This window comes from Dreissena polymorpha, chromosome 4 (genome assembly GCF_020536995.1).
Source record: "Dreissena polymorpha isolate Duluth1 chromosome 4, UMN_Dpol_1.0, whole genome shotgun sequence".
In the NCBI taxonomy this organism is placed as follows: Eukaryota; Metazoa; Mollusca; class Bivalvia; order Myida; family Dreissenidae; genus Dreissena; species Dreissena polymorpha.
Window position 1 is genome coordinate 15,383,713 of NC_068358.1, and position 22,899 is coordinate 15,406,611.

Below are 22,899 nucleotides of genomic sequence, written 5' to 3' on the forward strand. Positions count from 1 at the left end.
CAGAAAAGATAATACTATTACACTATCGTAGTAACTTGTACATAATATAAATGCATATTATGAGACATTGACATTTTCCTAAAAACACAACAGCGCTAAACTCCATGTGACCAAGTTTTTATACAAATCAAACATATTTTAAGGAATTGAAAAAACAACAATAATGTGTAAATACAATCATGTGCTTCGGTTTACAAGGTACAGCTATTTCTATATGGCAAAATTAGGAAAACTAGGCCACTCTGGCCATAAGGAATTTTGGACAATTTGAAAACAGTAAACGCAAGAAACATAACAGTGATTATGACATCCAGATCCAGACAGGGAATATTACTGAGATTTGTAAGGTTCTCTATATTGCCATTACAGGAAAATCTACCATTTCTGCACAATTTCCCCAAAGTACCTTAACATCTTAGCCAAGTTTTATGGAAATCCTTTTAAGGGTACTAGAGGCAATGAGCAGCCACACACATGGCGGCTCAAACATTAAACCTTCAAGTGTTACTTTGGCATTGAGTTGGCATGACTGATTTCTGCCATCTGCAAATCATCTCAATGACCTAATCATTACAGCCATGTTTCATGAAAAAAAACTTCAAGGAATGAAGATGTTGAGCAGAAACAAAAACATGACGTACATACAGAGAGAGATTGCTTTCCAATAACCCTTGTCCCGCTTTGCACTCATACTGATTCAAACAGATTCACACATTTTAAGCAAGGCTGTTTTAGGAGAAAACCCGAGTATTGTCAAAGCCTGCTCGTCATCCGCCGTCTTGCTAAAACCTTTACATTGCCTCTAAAATCAAAGTGCTTCCACCTACAACTTTGAAACTTCATATGTAGATGCACCTTGTTGAGTTCCACACGCCACACCCATTTTGGGTCACTAGGTCAAATGTCAAGGTCACTGTGACCTCTAAAATAAAATAAAAATTCTGACAAGCTTTCACAGCCGAGCGTGGCACCCGTTATGCAGTGCTCTTGGTATTTGTAGCATTAAAATATTCTTTTGTACCGAATTTTGGACGAAGCATTCTTCTTTAAATTAATCTCGCAAACACATCCTTGATCAGTATCAATATTGTGAATTCTGGGAAAACGCCAGGAGGAGGATTTTGTCCACATATTCATAACCTAAAAATGTTGTTAGCTTCTAAGGTTCAGAGTGTTTGTAAGCAAATGAAGGACAAACAACTGCATACAAATTTCTCCAATTATTTATAACAACAGTCATTAAACAGATATTTAATAATGGTTCACAAAACCAATTGAACATAAACAAGAAGGAACAACAATTAAGTGTACAATAATGTTACAAGACAATTCAATTTCAAACACTATTGCTGTTTAAATGTTGGCAATAAACACTTATTAAAGTGACATGACATGTACTGTTAACAACAATTGAGTATATTTTGTGTTGGGGGTTACAGGTTTGTTAAGAAAACAGAGAAATGAACCTGTTTAATAATTTACATTGCACAACAACGATTGACTTTTTCTAATACATTTGAACAAGCTTTTCATGCCATATAAGCTAAAAAAATCAATTTGTCATACTATGTTTCAACAGAAAATCCCTAAATATTTGTAGATAATTCATTATCATTAGAATTCTGGCAATTTAAAAATGCATGCAAACTCTATTGCAGTTGGCAGTTCCCGGTAAAATGAGACTTGTTCTGGTTAAACTGGGCTTAATGCATAATGCATAGTTTAGTTCCAGTTTTACTTGTACAGCCTGCACATGCTTATCAGGAACGACACTTTTTTTGACACTTTCTGCCTTTATTGTATGTCTTGTTTAAAGGAAATTTCTTCTTAATGAAAATCAAATGTTGGCAAAAAGTATTGTTCCAGATTAGCATGTGCTGAGTACACAGCCTAATCTGGGATGACACTTACATACATTAAGCCCCATGTTTCATGAACAAGGCTCATATATATGGACTCATTCCATTTCTAAGGGAATGTCTACAATGTTAGCCTCTTCTTCATCCAGGTCCCCTATTCCAGCAATGTTGTTGTCCCCATCCGCTTGATCTGCAACAGTTTTCTCCATATCTATCTCATCTTGCTTCGCCTTGTTCTTCTGTTCCAGAATTCTCTTCCGCGCTGCTTCTAGCTCATCTTCAAAGTTAAATGTGTTACCTTGAGCATTTGAATTACCATCACCTTCACTGTCACTATTAGATTCATCCAACTTATCAAAGTCATTGTAGTGCTTTTTTCTATGCCTTCTGTTTCTGGATCGATTTCGTCTGCTTCCTCGTTGTTTATTTTCATTTTGTGCTTCTATCATTCCTTCCTCGTCTTTAATACCCTTAAATTCTCTTGACCTTGACCTAGATTTTGACCCAGAGTGTGATCTTGAATTTGAAATTGACCTTTCATTTGAACCTGACCTTGACCTGTGATTTGATACAGATCTTGACCTTGGCTCAGCAATATTCTGACCTTGAATATTTTCTATTTTCATTTTCTGTTCTCTTTCTTTAGCCTTTTTCCTGAAAGGAAAGTTAAATGCTTCACTTTAAGCTGTTTTAATTTTTCTACAGTTTCAAATTCAATACATTTAATACAACATTCAGAATAATAAGAACACAATTTGAAGAAAACTTTCTAATAAATCACAACAATGTATTTACTATAAAGGATTTATTTTTTTACACAAGAACAAGTTAACATCATATAATAGTTAGAAGGCAGTGACTGCCTAAAATTCAACTCACATTTTACGTTGCTGTTTCTTTTTGTTGACTTTGTCCTGCCAGTCCTCTACAAAGATAAGCTTGCGAACCTCAGTGAACTCCGGCTGCTGTTTGATTAACTGAAGATACACCCCACCTGGAGTTCGTCTACGACTGCCATCCTTAAAATTCACCACCAAAGGAATTTAAAGTGGAGACATGTGCAAAATTATGATATTAAACAAAAAGACTACTAAGATGCTGCAAGAGCTCCAAATAGGTAAAGCCAGAAGACACCAAAGATTAAGCCAGAAGACATCAGAGAATATACCAGAAGACAATATAGATAGAACCAGAAGACAACAGAGATTAAACCAGAAGTCCATAAAGGTTATGCAAGAACACCAAAGAGATGATACCAGAAGACAACAGACATTATGCCATTAGTATATAGTAATATCTGCTTGCAGAGAGTGAAATGCATTGTTTTATTATGCGATATATTTTGAAAAACATCCAATACTGAGAAGTATACTCACATTAGTGTACATGCCGCCACTTTCCTCCGTGTCTTTGGTCTGCTGTAGTATTCTCAGGGCAGCTGACTTCCCCATATGCTCCACAACACGCTCTGAAATGCGCGACATCATCAGGGCTTTTATCCCTTCTATACTAATATAGCTGTTATAGGGCTTCATCCATTTATATGTCTTAACCCTTAACCACATATATGTATATATATGTATATATATATATATATATATATATATATAATAAGTTTTTTCAGCCAGAGTAAACCCTGTCATTTGAATGTACTTTGTTAGAAATAGCCATAACATAACAAGAACACGAGATGTGTTTGTCAGAAACACAATGCCCCCTATTGCGCCGCTTTAAAGCCATAAATTTGACCTTTGACCTTGAAGGATTACCTTGACCTTTCACCACTCAAAATGTGCAGCTCCATGAGATACACATGCATGCTTAAAATATCAAGTTTTCAATATTCAAAAAGTTATGACCAAACTTTAACGAAGGTTAAAGTTTTAGGAAAGAAAAATACAATGATATTTGACCTTTGACCTTGAAGGATGACCTTTACCGTGACTTTTCACCAAACAAAATGTGCAGCTCCGTGAGATACATGTGCATGCCAAATATAAAGTTGCTATCTTCAATATTGCAAAAGTTATCAAACTTTAACCAAGGTTAAAGTTTTGGGACACATACAGACAATGAATGAATGAATGACAGACAGACAGGCCAAAAACAATATACCCCCGATCTTTCGATCCGGGGGCATAAAAATAATTAGTAGGAGACCATTTGATAAAGAATGATGTGATTTATCATCTGAGGCAAAATTAAAGATGAGAGTATGGCCTGCAAACAGTCAAATGTTAAATGCTAAGAAGCATGGCCAACTTTATTTAAGCCTTTCCCTCATAAGAAACAAAGTGAAAATGGCTTTTGAAACCAGCATAAAACCAGAAAAGCCTGCAAGTAACTCCCAGTCTGCCCAGGTTTTATGCTGTTAGCTGCTCATCAGCAACTAAGGGTTGGAAATGAAGCCTTTAAAACTTGAATCTAGTAAAAAAGGTCTTTAACTAAATACAACTTTCTATGCGACTACAAATGCGTCAAAATACGTATCTTAGTGGTAAAGGGTTCAGTTAACACTCACCTACAATTCAATTTTCTCTATTCTTTTTTTATCATAATACATGCTAACATGTGACAATATACCATTAATTTTGTTTACCTATTTTAGCAGTAAGTTCAGTGTCTACTACATTCATTGTCATTTGGTATAATTTGAAATTGAAATTTACAGCATTCTAAATCTCAAGTAAACAGGTGCTAGCTAAAATAGCAAGCATATTTATAAGATGGTTTGCTACTGGACAAGAAGTGTTTCAAAGTAAACCAACCACATCATCTTACCAATTAGCTCGACCTTTGGTTCATGAATAAAATCAGCAATTTTCTGAGCAAGTTCTTTGCCTTCCATATCTTCAGACAAGTTGATTTCTCCAAGTTTCATAGTAGTGACCTTCTTAACGCCCAACCGGTCATGCACCCCACCCGTCTTTCTCTCAAACCGGTCCGACTGACTGTCAGCCTTGCGTTTCTTCCCCCTGCGATCACCAGAGGCTGTCTGAAGCACAGTATCCTCATAGTCTATGATAGCTCTCCCTGACGTTACATGAGGAACATAAGGAAAGCTCTTCAACGCATCCGTGCTTGCTTTAGCTGCTTCTATATCGTCATCATCTAAATCTGGCCTGTTATCTTCATACTTCTTTGTAAAGTCATAGCTCTCCACATCCCTCGCGGAATAATCAACTTCTTCAGATTTATGCACAGCCCCACTCTTCATCAATGTCTGCGTAAGGTCCTGCTCTTGAAGCACAGACCCCCAGATGTTGTTCTTTCTTTTTCTCTGCCCAGCACTTGCAGATGATGATAGTCCCTCACTGTCCGCTGTGTTCATCTCCATGGCTGAAATGGTTGGTTTTCTGGAAGAATAGCATAAACAACTTCCAATAATCATGCACAAACAATGCATAAGCAATATGTTGTAGTAAAACACTTTGTTTTACTGATTAATTTATTTGTGTTTAGCTGTGATAAATTCAAAACAGAAATATCAGCAACCTTTCTGGATTTCTTTTTTTCTTTTATCAATGTACTACTGATGAAGGCTACGGCCGAAACATGTTTAGTACCAGAAACATTTAAATAAACAGTGACGTGTTTGTACGATTTATTTAATTTTCTTTTTTTTCTTTTAGACACTTGTACTACATTAATTTTAAAAAATCTTGCAGAGTCTCAAGTATGTAATTTGACCCTTAGTGGTATCATTTTTATGTACCAATTTTAAATTGGGCAAAACAACTACCATAAATTGGATTTTCGCTACAAACAAAATTCCTTAGAAAGAAAATTACAATAAAAAGGGAAAGGGTTGTCACAGATTAGCATGTGTGGACTGCACAGGCTAATCTGAGAAGACGCATTTACGTGAAGCCATAATTTCCCAGAATGCAACTCAATATATGAGCCGCATTCTGAGATAACAGGGCTTAATGCATGTGCATAAAGAGTCATCCCAGATTAGTCTGTGCGGAGTCTGTACAGGCTAATCAGGGACAACACTTTCCACTTTTATGGTATTTTAAGTTTCAAGGTGGTCCCTCCTTACAGAAATTCCAGTTTTGGCGTTAAGTGTCGTCCCTGATAAGCACAGGCTTATCTGGGACTACACTTTACGCACATGCATTATGCCCAGTTTTCCCAGAACGCAACGCTATTTATTATCTGCCAAACCTTGTTTTCTGCAGCTGTCTCCACGATGGGGATCCTTCATCCTGATCATTATCACTGTTATCATCATCACTGCTATTGGCAGTCAGAGGGCGTGGCCTGTATCGGGTCTCTTGAAAACTAACTGCTGATGCTCCGACAGAATCCTGCACAGCAAACAAATTACAAGCTTTAAACCCAGTATTTAGTTTGGGTCACATATCAGACAAAATTTGACCTCATTCTGAAATAAAGTATATTATGTTAACAAAAGACTGCTTAAAACACCAATTTGAACGCTTTAAAATTAATAATAGTAAAATTAAGAAAGCATTCAGTTCATCTCCCTATCCGACTCTACAAGTGTAGACTTTGCGATTCAATGTACTAAAAATATCAATATTTATTATTTGTAAGCAAAAAAACAACAACAGCACCAACTAAATGAGTCATTCAGTCAAAAGGACATAACTTTCCTAAATCTTGAGGGCCACTGCCCTGATTTTATACGGGCAAAAGCCCGCGAAGCGGAAGTTGACCGTTCATACATATGGAAATTTAGACCATAAAATTACATAAAGATACCATATAGGGATGCGTCTCAAAAAAATTGCCATGCGACATATATTTTCGCGATGCTATTTATGACCTTGAACAAATCAAAAACACTTTGACATATGCTAAATCACATGTAAATACATACCTCAGAAAAAATTATATCAATGACATCATAATTGTGTAGCGAATTGCACTAATTATTCTCGCATTATTTGTTTTTCTTGGCAACCATTCCAGATTTAAGTCATTACTCAATTATCTCCCCTGAATACTCATCTTCAGTGGGTATAAGACAAAGACTGGTTCACTACATATAGTGACAGTCTTTACCAAACACAATTTAGGTGAACATAACCCGTCTTTAATATATTGCCGAATCTCAGATTTCTGTCGAATTTATTTGCTTTGATCTTTTCGATATCTTATTGTTAATATTATCCTGACAAATCACAAACGCTTGTTAAAAAATTATTTGTTTAAAACATTATAGTTGGCATCTCTATTCTTCCAGTATTCTCGCGGTATTTCATTAACGACACCCTACTGTTTATTTTTCAGAATTTGTGACGCATTTTCCATACACTCACAGAAAGAAGTTTTAGGTGTGATCATGAGCAATATTCTGGTAAGTTGTCGTTGTTATCCATCAGAAACACATTTATTCACAAAATTTAAAGATATTCCGATCTAACTTTTTAGTCTTTTAGCTTTAATTTTTAACGTATTTACACCTCATCTGCTCGCACTTTACCAATATCCCGAAAGGTTACATATCACTATAATTAGTTAAGGCATAAAACCACAAAATCCGATACCGTTGGATTTTCATACCAACATCTTATGTAAAAAATCTTCCAGATTCGAAATCAACAAAAAACTAAACATTTATAAATTGTCTGCATTAATTATTGATAAAATTTTAAGATATTTGTTGGTTTTCCGTTTTTAGAAGCTGTTCTGCCAAGGCAAGAGCTGGGCATCATACAAGCCATTCTATCCAGCAAAACTGACAGTTTTGGTTTACTGTTATAGAAATCAACAAAGAAGGGATTCCTGAACTATCAAAATTTCCAAGCTATACACACAGTTATTATCTGTGGTGATCTTTATTGATTCTGTTGGTTTACTTGGATGGAACATGTGTGAACTTTTATAGAACTTTGAAAAGTCTATATATGTCTATCAATAAACAAAAATCAGCTATGGTATAATAAGATCAGATGTGCAAACAATGTCAAAGGGTTGTTAAATTAACAATTTGAAGGCAATTATGCTGAAAAAATATGAAAGTTCCCATGCAAATTTTGTCTGTATATCAACAAGTGTCTGCCAATAAATGTCAAACTAGTTAACAAAACTTACCACAAGTATGTAAAAGCACTAAGTGCCTGTTGTGATCATTTTTAGTAAGATAGTGTAATTCTAAACAGTAGCAAATAGCTTGTTTAGTAAATGCATAATGCAATTAATATGATTTCCGTTCTATTGTGTAAATAATAAATTGGTTGTTACTTGTTAATCCATGATAAATGTTTTATGGCTAGTACAAAACCAGCATTTTAATTTTGTAAAAGGTAATACAGTAACACCACTTTGTAATTTCATAAACGTAACTATTCTTGTACTGTAGGTTGATGACAGTGTTTTAGTATTACTTATTTTGTAACTATTATTTTAAATGATGTGAAGTGTTTTGTATCTCCACACAATACCACATACCTTTTTATATATGTACTGTGTTATGTGTTATTTGAATGTTTAAATAAAAAAATATGGATGATATAACATGATGCATTCTAATATTTGCATTCAAATTGTAACTATAGAGCTAAGTGTATGCAGTTTAGACTGTGATTTTAGAATTGCTACTAAATGGCTAGTTTTTTAGTGGCGACAAAATTTAAACTATTCAACAATAGTTTGCGAAAGAAAATTAGAAACCTGCAAGATACCTGTATTTATTAAATATTTTAATTGCGAAACAAGTATGTTGTTATGCTGTTACACATAATTATACATTGATAATAAATAAGAGGACAATTAGCATTGGTAACGTTTCCCCGACAGTAGAAATCATTCTTCTGATGAAGTCAGTGGTATACAGACGAAAGCTCCAGGTACGGCTTTCAATACGTAGCGTGTGTAATTTGGCAGTCTAAAACTTATTTGATTAAAAAAAATTCCTGTCAAATTTGTCAATCAAAATTGATTTGACACATCACATGATTTTGTTTATGTTAAATCAGTGTACTGTATGCTAAATGCAACTGCTTTAGCAAGCTGTCAAGTTGAATTGAGACATTTAATGAAACAAACTGTTTCCTGGGTAGGACCAGTACTTAGTGTCTATATGACGTACCATGACGTCGAAAGTCTACAAGACCTACTAGTAGTGTTTTTTCCCAAAAGGGCAAAGGGGCATGGCGCATTACTTTCAAAAAGGGCATTTTAGCGCGCAGTTTAGGCAAAAAAGGGCAAAAACGTTCCCTGAATACCTGAATTACGGGGAAACATGTAATCACATCAGAAGCAGTTGTGGAAAAAATAACATATAAACCAAGCACATTTAATGGTAATAGATGTATTTAATTTACTATGACTTATATTAATATATTTACCTTGCAATGTACATTTAAGTTCCATGCTGTTTCAATAAACTGTACAGCACGCCAAACATAATAAAGCAATATATGCATATGAATCTGATTATACACAGATCCACTAACATATAAATGAAACCATGTTTGTCTTATCCCATTTTCTAACAATAATCTTGACAGATGTTTAAAATAACATTGCGAGTTAATTGATCGCTAACAATATGTAAACACTCGTTTCCGTGACATACATCCACCGAGTAGATTACAAATAAATAAATAATGTTGTTGCTATCTAAAACATTTTTATGCATCGTTGATTATCACCAGAGCTACAGATAAGCTGCGTATTTGCGTAAATACACAATAAAAAATAGGTGGATACGCAATTTTTTCAAAATCTGTGCGTACCGGTACGCAAAACAAATCGCCGATACCCAATTCGAGCCGCCTTCTACGCGTAATGAAAAATCCCGTTTTGTTTTGGCCGTTTTGAATCGAGTCTTAATCAACAAGCGCTTGTTTTTATCTGGTAACGTATTTACCAATTGTTTAGATGATAACAAGTGCGAGTCAAACAAAATGGCGTCTCAAGGAAGACGAAAAGTTGCGCAAAAAAATACAAAAACATTTAGATTCCTTTGTCGTGGTAAATCAATCTAAATATAAAACAATTGCAAAGGGCATAGTTGATGACTATAATGAATTTTGTTTGGGGCATTTTCGGTCAAAATACACTATATTATACTACCACAATACCGTTCCAAACCCCTATGATGGGGTGTGTTGGATTTCTAAAACAAAAGTACTGGCCCATATTATTGGAACAAAAACAAGTAGAAACACATTCGATGAGTGGGTTGAGAAATTCCCTTGTCTTCAGATTGTTGAATCTGATAGCAGAAAGATGGAACAACCTATACTGCGATTGAATACATAACAGTGACTTTATGTAGGTACGGTTTTTAGAAGCTAAATTCACGTTTTATTGCAAATACCCAATTCACTTGTTTGTTTTGGTACAAATACCCAATTATTTTTTATATGAGCGGGCATCATACTTTTGGATACCCAATCACGCTTTCCATTACCCAATTCATTCTTATTTTGAAGGGTATTACCCAATTACCCCAAAAAGCTTATCTGTAGCTCTGATTATCACAGACATTTCATTAATTCCTTCTTAATGTATAATCTCCATCGTTAATTCGATCGTTTACGACGTTATTTGCCATTTTTGACGAGTCACAATTTAATTCTGTATAGTCCGCCATGTTGATAAAATGTCAAATGATGTAAGCGACAGGTGCGCATAGCAATGTTAAATCGTATACGCGATTAGCATTTTGTTAAATTAGTATACGTCTCAGTAATTATTTCAATAATTAGATCTAATTATCTTAAAGACGAAAACGAAAGAATAATTTGTTTGTGATTTAAATGTAATTATGCGTAAAAATATATGTTTTGATATAACTGAATAATGCATGCAATGCACAATTGCCACGAGAATAACATCGAGTTTTTCATCAAAAGTAATGATTTTATCATGGAGGAGTACACATTGCAGACCGAAAGGTGCGCTTGATAACATAGCCTCCGGAATTATCGATTGATACTGACACGGGGTTATTCACGCATGACTAATTCACAGCTTTGGAGCAGTCAGTAAGACCTACCTATAAATCGAGCACTGTTACAGTAATAGATTAAATCTGCTCAATTAATATAGTTGATTAGACGTTGACGTCTCTTGAGTAAATTAAGCACAGTCGGAGCGTCACAGACAATCAAGGACGCTGATTTTGCGGACCAAGTTAAGTCATAAGGCAATAAAGATGTTATCGATAAGGGCGCGTGGCTAAATTTGCCTTTGAAAAGGGCAGAGTGGCTATCCGTGAGGGCGGCGTGGCTTTTCGCCACGCTAAAATGGCCTGGGAAAAACACTAACTAGGTAGAACGAGAAATGTACTTCGACGTACAATTTTCACCGACCCCTGAGTGTTAGCCAATCAGAAGACACCTTACAACTGTTGCTTTTAGAGATATTTGACATTGAACATAAGTATTATTATTATTTATACCAAATTATGCGACTATGGACCGCTTACTCATAGATATTGTGCGTATTTATTAAACATTATTATTATAATTCATACCCAATTATGCTACTATTGACCGCTAACTCATAGATATTGTGCGTATTTATTGATCTGGCATGGCGGAATTAACCTCTGACTTATGCAAGTTATGGTTATCACAAAATACGACCAACGGGGAGGTTATTATACATTATTTATCCCGTTAATGTTTGTTAACTGTTTGGTTACCGTTGGGAATTTCCTACACAGTAATGCGATGGATGGTCGTGATACTCCGCCCTGCATGATCAATAAATACTCACAATATGATGAATAATTTTAATTTTAAAAAGGTAACAATTGAATCTTCTTCAAATTTGTATATAATCTATTTCAATGCATTAAATACTTGAAACTTCTATGTGTTGTTTTTTTTTTCCATTCTGATATTTTTATTCATTTTGTCCTCAATTAAAAAAGAGATTTTACACACTTATTATGAATAAATCTGAAGGAAAAGCGGCTCAAGAGACTAGTGTTTTGATTGGCTGTTCAGAAAATGTGTATGTCGAAGTACAAACATGTATGTCTAAGTACACATTGTACTTTGACGTACAAATCTATACTTCGAAGTGTATTTTATATTTATGTTGACGTAGAATTATTGTACTTCGACATACATTTCTCTTTTTACCTTGTAGGTCTTCTTGACTTTCAACCCAAATGGTACGCCATAGTATGTCTTTAGGGTTATCTAAAGAATGCTCCCACTTAAGGGATCAATACAGAGACCTCCCAGTGACTAAGCCAGTTAGCAGACACCCCATCCACTATACCACAGACACCGAACCAGCTATAAATTCCTGTGGCTAGTAAACAAAAATATTATAAAATGCTAGATCTTTAAGCTTGGAACATGTAACTCGTTTTAAGATAGCTAAAGAAACTTCAGTGTACAGTTTATATAGTATTGACATACCTGTACGCTGAAGCCAACCCTGTATGGAAAGTCAACCAGAGTAGTAACATATTTATGTCACGCTATAAATCAAAGAAAGCTCATTTTCTTGGATACATTTCTATGTATATTGGTAAATGAATATAAATTACTGCATCGGGAAATATTTTAAGGTTCAAATGTTTAAATGCATCTTACAATAGATGAAAATAACTCTCATCAGTCTGAAATTCACAATTTTGACGCCATTGTCGCTTTGTCACGTGACGAGTTTTCATTTGGATACTTTCGGATCGACCTTGACATTTTTTGCTGAAATTGTAAACATTACTTTCGTTTTCTGAAATTTATTATTTGTGATTAACAACTTTCTTCTGGTGGATTATAAGACTGATTTCAGTGTGAATCAGGTAGTTTTAAATAATATTTACCTTGAGTTTGTATTTTCACTATAATTTGTTTACAAAACAAGCCAGAATAAACTGAATTACCGGGAAATGTCATTCTGAATTTGAAAACACTTGAGCACATGGTATGTTACTAAAAATAGAAATAACGTCATATGACCGTGAAATCTCGGGAGATTTGCATTTCAAGAAAGTCTGTCACATCACTGTTTTTCTCGATATGTAAGAGCAGAATAGATAAATTTTAAATGTTTAAGATACTATCTTATCTTATTTTAGATAGAATTTTGTGAAAGAATATATCAGTTAAATGTGACAAATGTCAATCTTTTCGATCAAGTGGTTGATTTGGGCCAATAACTGCATTTGAAAGCTGTTTTGGACTGGTCTTTGTTATCTGTCAACTTTTCGGGAATTTCTGGTTGACTTTCCTAATGGGGTTGGTCCATAACTATAAATTCGCGCCTGTCAAAATAAATAATTGCTATGATTATATATAGTATGTAGTTCTTCTTGAATGCTCTGAGCTTTTATGAGTACATACGTACAGCTCATAGTTCTTCTTGTTAAAACCAAATTCAATGTAAATTTTTTTTTCTCACATATGTCCATAAAATCGAGTTAAATCAACCTAATAGATTGTTACAAACACAATACCTGTTACAATCGATATCAATATGCGTCTACTTTGTTGAGAAATGCTCAAAACATAAAATTGATATCAAATCGTTTATGTCGGAAGTTGTTATTGTCGATTAGAGCAAAGGGAAAGAAAGGGTTACACTGCACAAATTGTTTTCACAGTGGTATCTGACGATCTGGTCTTATGGTAGCAGTTGAAATTGTATTGTGTATAACATTGTAGTTTGAATTAGGACACATTCTTATGACTGTAATTTCGCTGCGATCGGATAAGTGGCATGTTCCGTTAGTAAGTTGAATAATATCGGGCGTATGTTTGCATTGTAAACAAGTTGTTATTAAAATAAAGATACTATGTGGTGTTGGTGTAACTTTTACTATTTTACTAAGTGAATGAGGGTTGAAATGCTATGAAACACTTTCTGCACCAATTAAAATATTTATTGAACATATTCCACATTTGTTTTCGGCTATTAGGCTAGATTATTTAATATACATGTATACATAGAAAATATTGCAGACATACACACACACACACACACACACACACACACACACAAAGTATAAAGAAATGGAAAAAAGAAACACCATAAAAGAAACTAAACAAACAAAACAAGAAAGAACAAAGAAATAAATATTCATTGTTATAATGAAATATAAACACATACAGCTAAAAGATTTACAGAAAGCGAAAACCTAAGCACAATCGAGGGACACCACACATAATCAATTGGTCACTGTCGGCTCAGGAACTACTTTAAAGTACCCCGTGTACCCTTAGGTAAACTAAATGTTCCCCGGGTACGAATAATACGTTTAAAGGCACCCGGCAATATGACGGGGTTCTTTAAGTATATTTTCCGTACACCGGGAACAGTGTAGTAAACTTTAAAGTACCTGGGGTACCATATACACACATACAGCTGATAAATTTACATATATTTCCCTGTGTGTGATCGTGCTTATTGAAAGCGAAAGCCTAACCACGATCGAGGGACACCACACATAATTTACGCTCAATTGGTCATTGTCGGCTCAGGTACTACTTAAAAGTACCCCGAGTACTCAGAAGTATTCTACAATGTACCCCGGATAGGAAAATACGCACCCGGTCATACTCCGGAATACTTTTTAAAACCGGTATATATTTTCTGTACCCCACATACTTTGCAGTATATTTTTTAATTACACCGGGTACTTGAAGTAGTATCTAAGCCGACAATAACCAATCGAGCATAATTTACTATTGTTTAATTAAATCATTTTATATTTCGAGTCCGCATTGAAGACGTACATAAAGTTGAAAGGCGGTAATGCATGTGTTAATTTGTTTACCATATGAGTGTTTTGGTATATGCATGTATTGAAATACACATTGAAATAGATGTTCCATGCTTCGACCACCGACTTATCAAAGAATCGAATCCTGAACGAGTTTTCCGGGGATGGAAGTGTGAAGATCGTGGTGGCGACTGTGGCCTTTGGATTGGGGGTAAGTTACTGGACAATTAATAATGTGACCAACTACTCGAGCTTTCTGTAAATAGATTGACGAAACGTGTTTGTTTAATCTAGATATTACGGCATGGAGATGTGGTACATTGAATACATGAACCTTGTTGATAATCGAAGTCTCTTCATTTATCGAATTAATTATAAAGTTATTGATAAATTGATTGAGTACAGAGCAATTAATTCATGGCGTACAGGGCAATGCGTATGTATGCATTGGTGAACTTATTATGTGTCGATAACGTGGGCATTATGTTCCGTGTTGAAAATACAAATCTAACATCTGGTCATTTACAGATTGACATTGCAGATGTTCGTCTAGTCGTCCACTGGGGTGCACCAAGAAATCCTTTGTCATACTGGCAGGAGGTGGGGAGGGCAGGCCGGGATGGGAAACCGTCCCTTGCAGTTGTCTATCCCTACGGTCGTTCGTTAGTGGGAGACAGTGGACTGAGAGAGACGTTTAAGAGTGTTGAGTGCTTGAGGCTGTCAGTATTAAAGACTTTGTTAACTAAAGAGATGGGTGAAAGTGAGTTATGCGTTAGGGAAGGTTGCGTTTTAAAGAATTGTTCTGTATGTGAGTGTGATCTTTGTCACTGTTGTTCGAGGTGCTGTGCAAAATGCGGATGTGTTGGTGTGATAGGTGTTTTGGAGAGATTTTTCATTTGATAATTGTCACTGATGAGAATGTAATGATACACAGACAAGAATAACAAGCGAAGAATATATATGTACTGGCATTTCCCCAGAAATTTGGTCAGGCACAGCGGCAGGCGGTTGGTGTCGATTTCTTTATATACTTTCTAAATGTTATAAATCAAAATCCACACTACTTTGGAGCTACTAAAACACACAATTTCATAATATTTATGTATTTGTCCTCAGTTCATTTCAGTCAAGTCATATATTATAAAATTAAATAACAACCAAAGCAAACAGAAAGCAAAAAAATGATTGAAAAACATTCTGTGACCAATGGAAAATCTTGCTTCCAATTTCCTGTCGTTTATTAGATTGTATTCTGTCATGCACAGAGACTAAAGAAAAATGTGTTTTAGGTATATAGCGAATTCCGTAAATATGAAAGAAACTATATATATGTATATATTGTATCTGAATATATTAAATGTTGGTACTGTGAAGTTATAGTCGCCGTTAAGAAAATAGTGTGAACAAATTATAAATGGTCGGGAGCAATCAAATAAGACGTTTGATTCCAATTAATGGTATTCATAACTTAAATTACGCACAACCGCAACACACATCAGTTACGGTTTCTTTTTGAAGCAAGTTCTTTATACTTGTTTGTTTTCTGCAATAGTCGTTAACAATTAAAATATTTAAAAAGATCGCCGTGGCGTAGTGGATATGTTGTCCGCCTAGCGATCGGGAAGCCACGGGTTAAAACCTCACTGTGAGCGTTCCTTCGATCTCCCCCAAAAGACACCAAGTACTGGTTCTAGTCCCAGGAAACAGATTCTAGAGCGTTTATAAAAGCATACGGCTTTCGATGCAATCGAGCTAAAATAAATAGGTTTAAACTTATTAAAATAAAACAAACAAACAATTTGAGCATATCTTTAATTGCTCTACCTCCACATGTACCGGTAATAATAGATCATTATCGACCATTATTATGATATTACGACCATAATCGATCCCCATTAACGACCTGTAAATCGTTCATACGTGTTACCTATGCCCCTTATGCACACACCGCTGATAAGAGCGCTGATAAGAGCGTGCATGTTTTGATTGAACGTTGGCCGAATGTAAACAGCATTCGGATTAAAGCTTGCAAGCTCTGGTGAAAATGTCAAGCGCACGCATTTTAGTCCGCTGGGCTAAAATCGCCTGGCGAAATCCCTGATTATATGTTTCTATACATATGAATATATGGTGTTCGAATATATGTATGAATACAAGTTACACTTTGAATGGGTTGTTTTATATAAATCATTGTTCTTAAATCAAGCTCCAGTGTTTTACTTATTGTTATAATGTATAATAATGTCTATCTCAGAAGTCAATGAATTACACTCAATATCAATATTAAAGTGATAAGTCTTATGTTACTAAGAAGTGAATTTTTAATTTATGTCTTACCTTATTCTAATGAATAAGTCATTATCAATTGAAAGTCATACAACTTGTATTACTTATCAGTGATTACTTTTTGTAACTTCTATCAATTCCTAGTTTTCATAATTCTTATAATCCATGCACTACACTTTTGTTATTTTCTATTTTGTGTATGGCTAAAAGCAATTGTATGCTTTAGAGCTAATAAATGTTGCTGCTGTAGATGCTGTTGTGTTATAATTCCCTTACGGCAGATCTAAGGGTCATCGTTCCTTTTGTTTCTTCCTAATGTCTGTTGTCTGAGCGCTATTCATATACAATTAACATAAGTATTAATTAAAATGTGAACAAATTATATATAAAATTTCTGTCCATTTAAAACAAATATTTAATATTTGAAAATAACCTTTCTTAAAAACATAAATTGTATGTTCGGAGAAAAGCATAGGTAAACCGTTTATAAGTACATGTTGTAAACACACCGCATGCGTTCCTTTAATTTTTCTTTTGGTTAATAAAAACTGTTCGATATGCAAACAAGTTGACATTTACATTTACGCTTGACGTGTTTGAAACTTTGATTAAAATCTTTCTTCTGCGAGCACACCACATCATGTAAGTTATCTTAATTTGCTCATTATAGATATATTGACGATCTATTTGTGTTAATTCATGCCAGAAAATAGTTTATGTTGCTAATTTTACCAATAAATCCCCGCCTGAAATCCCGGCGGGGATTTTGCTATGGTAAATTGCGAAACCAGTTGCAACGCCCAGACCCGGAGGGTCAATAGTTGGGAGTTGGATTATTGCAACTAATATAGTATGAATAAAAATATGTACACAAAACATCAATAAATGCACAAAACAATGTTATCACTTGTTATTGGACGCCGTTTTCTGAAAGTTACAGAATACCATTACGAACGAGTTCGGGACAAGAAAGTATGAAAGACGCACATTGATGAATTCATGGCGATCGCGGAAACGTGTGACTTAAAAAAAATAAGGATCTCTAGGTGGCTTCATTAACAGTTTGTTATCTGCCAGTCGTGTTTACTGTACAGCATACCTCTTCGTTAGAAATTTCTCCTTCTTCTGACATGTTTACTTACGCAAGCTTTAAATTGTTTATATTACCCAGAGTTTTTTTGCAAATCGGTTGCCTTATAGTGACATAAATCAGCCCACAAACAAATCCGGTCAAGTGATCATATTGATAGAGACGGAATAAGGGAAATTACACAAACCGAAAAAGTGTCTGAAACTCGTTAGTCGGTAAAACCAAAGACCTATAGAATACAGTTATCTATAGGTCTTTGGTAAAACTATAAGCATTATTTTTAAAATATGTTTGGAAATATCTTTAGTTCATGTATACTGTCCCAATCGTCTTAAAATGTGTTCTGTTTCGACCGAAGCTAGTCAACTCGTACCTAAGTCAACGTTTTTTTATGTTTTGATATAAATATAGGTTATTATATTTTCTAGATTTTTTGTGATTTTTTTTTCAAAAGTAGACAAGTTCATTATTTTTCACACGTGTATAATTACAAACGACGTGTTTGTCTTGCCTACAACTGATACGTGATGTAATTGTCGGCGTTTTGTTTGATAAAATGTTGACTAATAACACCTTTATGACAACAGGACCGTCGGCGATTTGTTAAACAAATTGCTTGTCGTGCATCTTATAGATAATATGTATGCTGAGCATCTAAAAATCTACACTGATGGCTCCAAATGCCCTAACTCTGGTTTGGTAGCCAACTCTTTTGTAATTCCTTCAAAAAACATTAGTAAAACGCACAGGCTCAGCAACAATCTCGCTATTTTTACAGCAGAACTTTTGGAAATTAAATTCTCTCTGTGCTGGATATTGGTCAATAAACCTACTAAAACTGCTATTTTATCAGACTCAATGTCATCTCTTGAGTCCATAAAAAACAGAAATAGCAGATCTAGGCCTGATATTTTAGCTAGCATTTTGGAACTTCATCAACAGTGCCTAGATAAATCTTTAAAGGTCACATTAGTATGGTGTCCAGCACATGTCAACATCAGTGGGAATGAACAGGCCGACAGGGGGGCCAAAGAGGGCCTCTTGAGGGGGGCCGTAGATGTTGGGGAACCCCTGGCACCTTCTGAGATCTACTCCTTGACAAAGAAATTTGTTTTGGGCGAGTGGGATCTCCGGACCGACAATTTGTCTTCCCGTCGACATACTTTTACTAGACCTGCGAAAACCCTCAGGCCGCCTGACAGATACTCAGCAAGCATTGTGCTTGACAGAGCCATCACGCGCCTGAGGATGGGAACCACCCTATTACCCGGTGGCGCAGGAAAGTATGTCCTCGGTATAGACCCTGCATGTCCTAGGTGCCAGGAACCTCTCACTGCGCCCCACATGCTGCTACACTGTCCTAACCATAAGGCGCAGAGGGACCACCTCGAAGCTGCATTGCACTCCCATGGACTAGTTTTTAACCTTACCAACGTGCTAGACCCCAAGGGAGCAGCTAGGGGCCCGGTCTTCTCTGCCCTCGCCAAATACTTACTAGATTGTCAAATAACTGACAAAATCTAGGTCATTGGGGGAGGGAGAGCAGCCAACACCCACCTAATTATACAGTCTTGTGACTGTTTTCTTTAAAAATGTGTAATCTCTGCACAAACCTGATGTAATCAAATAATTGTGCTGGATTTGTGTCGCTTTTACACAACCTTTATTTTAGTTTTTAATGGGTTTATTGTTCTACCCCGCCCTTTCTAAATCAGGCCAATGGCATTGACCTGGTTTTCTTTATTTTAATACATTTTTTATGAGAGTATGACGTTAGTCCACCATTTACATTTTTCAGTTTTTTAATATAATCATATTTTATGGCATTTCTTACTACAAGAAAGGACGAGGCTGTCCAGTAACCTGGGATTGTTGGCTGCATTGCACCCCCTCCCTTCCTCTTTGACACCCCACCCTTTCCCCTTCAAACTCGAAGAACCATGTCGGACTGGAGTGCACGGTGCAGGGCCTTATACCATTATAAACACCTATTTAGCCCTATCTAGGACAAATTATTGTCGACCTTGTTGAAACTACTAATTTTGTACCTTGGAGTACATTAAGGATTATTATAACTGCTATCTTGTGTAGCAATTTCCTTATTTTTGTGAAAACTGCTATTTTATATAGCAAATTGCCTTAATTTTATTATTATTGCATTAACTCATGTTAAAATTGCTACTTTTATAGCAAATATCCTAATTTTTATATTAAATTGCTATTTTATATAGCAAATTGCCTCGGTTTTACTGTCATTTTGGATACCATATAAGGTACTTTAGTATTATTTCCTCCAATGTTATCATCAGTATACTAATAATATTGGATAGATTAGAGCTTTTTGGGTTTATCTTAACGCATCTAGGTAATATTTGGTCTTTTTACCATTTTACATCTTACCATTATCAATTTCCCTTCAATAGTATACAAACTATTTTTCATTTACCGTGCACTCCCTCTGGTCCAGGGGAAACAACCATTGTAGACTCCATCATCACAATTACCTCCCTTAGTACAACTGAGTGACACCACCTCTGCTGGCTCCTCTTTTCCCCCACCCACTTCGGCCTACACTTCCAAAAATCTCTCCTTCTTTCAACCCTCCAGGGTGGCAACATGTATTTTAAATATATAAATGCATATAGTCCTGTACATATTGTAAATATTGTACATCTTGTACAAATTTAGCTGTCTTTGTCTCATTTTTAACTGTAAAGTACATTGTCTTACCCTTAATTTTTATGTGGCCCTATGAAGGTGACCGTTTGGAGACACGTAAGTTATTGCCCTTAACATATAAGGGTTTATTACTAAACCCACTTTTAAATATTGTTTTAATGCCACTCTGGGGGGACCTCTCTTTTCCATAGCCCAATCCTCCTTAAGTTCCATACAGACAGGGTCTTATGTTGGAGCATTACGGCTATATTCCCTGTCTGCAAGTGTTCAACATTGAGCCACATACATAAACTTGTACTCATAATTTTTTTTTTTAACAACTCAATACTCAATTGCAATATTAATATATAATTGAGAGTTACACTCCCTATGTGTTATCATATATTGTCTTTTTTCCTTCCTTCTCATATAATTGCATTTACACATGCAACTTCACTCTACATTTGAGAGCTGTTTAATCAGGCTCTGGCAATCCCTATTAATAAATGTACTTAGATATAAACATATCTCTCCTATGATTAGATCTTGTTGTTTGGCGTTCAGTTTAAACTTTAAACATACACATAAAAATGGTACTTGACTATGCATGTAAACATATTGTGGCAATGTTCAACCACTTTGTGATCTGGAAAACCCTCAAATATTATTATTTTGTTACACAAACATATTACACATTTGTGTATCCCTTTTTCTATAAGTATTATATTAAAATAGTCCTATTTGGATTCAAACATTTAAAACACAGATCACAAAGTCTAAAGACTCCAACAAACCCATTGCAGTATATACTGAACAGTGGGTCTGGTAATGATGCTGCCACATACAACAGTATGTGTGTTTTCACCATCTTTACTTTAAATTTGGGCTATTCTTTCTCTCTCTCCTCCTTAAAAAACAATACAAACAATAACATACAATAACAACATCATATTAATGATAATAATTAATAATAATTACAGTAACATAACCAAAACATAGTAATCTAATACTATAAAACAACTCCAATTTCTTTTGGATTAACTCATCTTTTTCTTTCATTTATATTTTTGCATATAAACTATTATTGTTTACTTTTTCTTAAAGTACAAAGTCAGCCGTGGGAAAATCTATTTTTAAACGGATTGACCTACTGGCAATCCGTAATAAGAAATTTCGGCCAATCAGCGCCATTGTTTTATAAGCGCATCAACCAATTAAAACGCCGCTTTTTAACAGCGTTAGGCCTATCCACTGTAAAGCACTGCGTCTTTTTAACGCTTCATATAAAGGTTATATATTTTTAAACCAATAGATTTTAATTAAGGCACCGCACCAACACTGCAAAGTTTTATATTTATACCATTGGTACAGCCCAGTAAAATCGGGCTGTCCATTTTATGGCCTTTTTCGGCTATTTTATACAGAGTTCTATGTTAAGCAGTGTGCTCGGGCAATGGTTTTTAACCGAAGTCCCGAGGGTAAATAACCCCATTAGTCAGTCGGACCAATAGATTTTTATTAAGGCACCGCACCAACACTGCAAAGTTTTCAATTTATATCAATGGTACAGCCCAGTAAAATCGGGCTGTCCATTTTATGGCCGTTTTCGACCTTTTTATGCAGAGTTTTATGTTAAGCAGTGTGCTTGGGCAAGGGTTTTTAACCGTAGTCCCGAGGGTAAACAATCCCATTAGTCAGTCTGTGTATTTTTAATATATGTGTCCAATAAAATCTTATTAAAACATCTAAATACTAATTAAACCCGTTTGTTTTTACTCAATAATCTTAAGTATTCTCGAGTAATGGAACAATTTGTTTGTTGAACTGTGTGAACAAATTTATGTTATTATATAAAAATGTATAATATATGTGTCCACTAAAATCTTATTGAAACATCTAAATACTCGATAAACCCGTTTATTTTTACTCAAAAGTGTTCTTTAATTTTTACAAAGGTGCAGATTAAATCAATTTAGATATCAGCGACCCGTATCGAGTAATGTGTTATTCAATATTTAGCACAGGTGCAGATTAGGTAAATTACGATATTAACGAGCAGTGTTACGTATAGGTGTGAATAAGTATTTTAGGTGTTGATTAATTGATTTAATCATGGACTACTCGAGTTTCTGAAGAACCATAATTCGATGCAAAATTTGTTAATATTTAAGTATTTTGTATGTATGTTGTGTTTTATGCTTTACTTGAATTTCATTAAAAAATAATATCGTTACTGTCGTTTTTTTTCCATTTTAGTAAATGTTATCTTAATCCTTAAGACAACCTGTTATGTTAGTCTATGCCAAAATATAACTTTATTTTGGTCAACTTGTACC

The 22,899-nt window shown here is 35.0% G+C and overlaps 1 protein-coding gene across 2 annotated transcripts; it reads right to left on the reverse strand.

The window, feature by feature from the left end:
- Positions 1–1,205: 1,205 nt before the first annotated feature.
- On the reverse strand, positions 1,206–18,053 carry LOC127876257 (phosphorylated adapter RNA export protein-like). 2 transcript variants are annotated; one of them, XM_052421342.1, is made up of 6 exons: positions 17,915–18,053; positions 6,030–6,172; positions 4,641–5,215; positions 3,236–3,327; positions 2,739–2,878; positions 1,206–2,513 (listed from the first exon to the last, which is right to left on the reverse strand). In XM_052421342.1, the coding sequence occupies exons 1-6, from the start codon at positions 17,945–17,947 to the stop codon at positions 1,958–1,960; spliced, it is 1,539 nt and encodes a 512-aa protein (XP_052277302.1). In that variant the 5' UTR covers positions 17,948–18,053; the 3' UTR covers positions 1,206–1,957. The 2 variants fall into 2 exon arrangements, with proteins under 2 accessions (XP_052277302.1, XP_052277303.1); XM_052421343.1 differs by lacking the exon at positions 17,915–18,053 and adding an exon at positions 13,264–13,282.
- Positions 18,054–22,899: the final 4,846 nt, after the last annotated feature.